General features: G+C 61.4%; 1 protein-coding gene across 1 annotated transcript in view; it reads right to left on the bottom strand.

Moving 5' to 3' along the window:
- The window catches only part of PSMB4 (proteasome subunit beta 4), a 3,878-nt gene extending 3,556 nt beyond the window's left edge, over positions 1–322 (bottom strand). Inside the window, 2 exon segments of the mRNA XM_025192490.1 lie at positions 5–270; positions 272–322. Coding sequence (XP_025048275.1) covers positions 5–270; positions 272–322 — 317 coding nt within the window.
- Between the last annotated feature and the right edge of the window lie 1,726 nt (positions 323–2,048).

Below are 2,048 nucleotides of genomic sequence, written 5' to 3'. Positions count from 1 at the left end.
CGGCTCCCCGCCGCCGGCCTGGAGGTCCAGGTCCAGCTGCAACCCCGGCCCAGGCCCGGCCCGCAGCGCGCAAAGTTGTCCCGGAGCGCGGCCCCCGGCCCACGGCACCGACACCATTCCCGCGGCCTCCATCTTAGTCACTGCGGCGCGGCCCAGCTCCACCACGCGCATGCGCCGCCGCCGCCTGGCCCCTGCCGGGCACCGTCCCGGGGCGCCGCCATCTTGAGCGTGGCGCTTCCGGGGAAAGTGGCTTCCTGCCCCTCGGCGGGGGACAGCCATCTTGTGTGTGGCGCGCTTCCTGCGTCTCGGCGCGGGCGGCCATTTTGAGTGTGGCGCGCCTTCACGTCACTGCCTAGCAACTTGCTCTGCGGCGCCTCGTGGGGGTGGGAGCTCCGTTCCCTCGTGGCCATGTTCACGCTGGACCCTAACGACGACGGTGTGCGTGGCAGTCCCTGCTGGCTGGCTCTAGCCGAGTGACTCGCGTTGAGCGGGGACACCTGGGCACCGGCCCCGGGTTTGTAGCCCGTGCTGGCTTGAGATCCCAGGAAAGTGCCCTTCAGCTGTGCCCCGCGCCTCCCTCCTCTGGGCCGACAGCGCTGGCACCCCTTTGGAATCGGGGCTGCACCCAGGACTGCAGAGCACTGCCGGGCGTCATTGGGCCTGCCCCTTCCTTTGGCTGCAGGCCAGCGCCGCCCGCCACGTGGCTGCACCGCCACGCCGTCTCCTTCTGCACGCTCTGTGCTTCAGAGCAGCCTCCAATGTGCCGGTCCAGGACGTGGGCCGAAGCCCGACAAGGAGAGCTATAAGCCCCTCCGGGCGAGGCGGGCTACTAAGGGCACATCGCTGGTTGCTTGGGGCAAATAAAGGACCAAGCAGGGGTGGGAGTGGAGGGCAGAGGCTAATAACAGCACATGGGGGGGACGCTGAGCAAAGCACACTGGACAGGGCCTGCCGGCTCTCGAACAAGTGCAAACACCGGCCCAGGTGCCCACCAAGGAAACTATAAGCCCCCTTTAGTACAGGCAGCCACTAATGATGTGTTACAAATTACTTGGGACAAATAATAATGAAAACGGGGACAGGAGTGGAGGTCAAAGAGTAATATCTAGTTCGTCAAGGGCGGGGCACTGAGCAGAGTGCACTGGACAGCACCCACTGGCCCTCAAATGAGTCCCAGGAGCCAGGGGACACTGCCCAGTGATACTCTGCCCAGAGACGGGAATGAGCTGGGACAAGGAAAGCTGCTCTACAGTCCCCAGGGACCCTCGCAGCCAGAGCCTCCTTCCTGGTAAGATACTCGGCCAGCTTGGCCGGGGCCAGGAGGAGGTTGACCAGGAGGTCCCAGGACTTGGTGGGGCTGTGGATGGGGAGGGAGTAAATGAAAAGGTGCAGGGAGACATGCAGCCAGGACCTCAGGTCTTGGAGGTGCCGGTGAAGGGGTGGCAGCCTGGCACACTCCAGGTAGGCATGCGCCAGGGTCTCTCTCTGCTCAAAGAAGGAGCAGTTGGCCATGACACATGCCAAATACACACCCATGGTGATGGCTTCATGGAGGAGACACCAGCTGAGGTCCCTGGTGGCTTGCAGGGTTAGACTAGAAGAAGGGAGGAGGGCTAGATTTGAGCTGTGGCCTGGCTGCGTTTCTCTTGACAATTGGCTTTTGTGTACTGCAGGAGCATGTCCCAGTTACAAGTGCTGCTGGGAGCCAGTCAGAGTTGTAGCGGCGCTGGCAGAAATGCAGATGTCTTCACGGCACAAAGACGTCTGTCGCCTGCCTTGGGTTAAACTGCAGTAAAGGTGAGGCACCCTCGGGGCAGGTCAGGTCCAGCTGCAGGTGCCTCTAGGAGCTTTATCCGGAGCTGCTCACCTGAGGTAAGCAGTAACACCAACTCTCATGAAAAAATCATGAGACTCCCAATTTCCAAGTCAAACGAACTCTGACTCAGGATTTCCTGATATCAAGAGATCAAATCTCGGGATTTTTTCTTCTGGCACATGTAAAGAGCACCACGCTGATAAATCTGTGGAAGGGAAGCAGTTTGGGGGGG

This window comes from Alligator sinensis, unplaced genomic scaffold (assembly GCF_000455745.1).
Source record: "Alligator sinensis unplaced genomic scaffold, ASM45574v1 scaffold880_2, whole genome shotgun sequence".
Taxonomy (NCBI): domain Eukaryota; kingdom Metazoa; phylum Chordata; order Crocodylia; family Alligatoridae; genus Alligator; species Alligator sinensis.
This window is presented reverse-complemented; position numbering and strand designations above follow the sequence as displayed.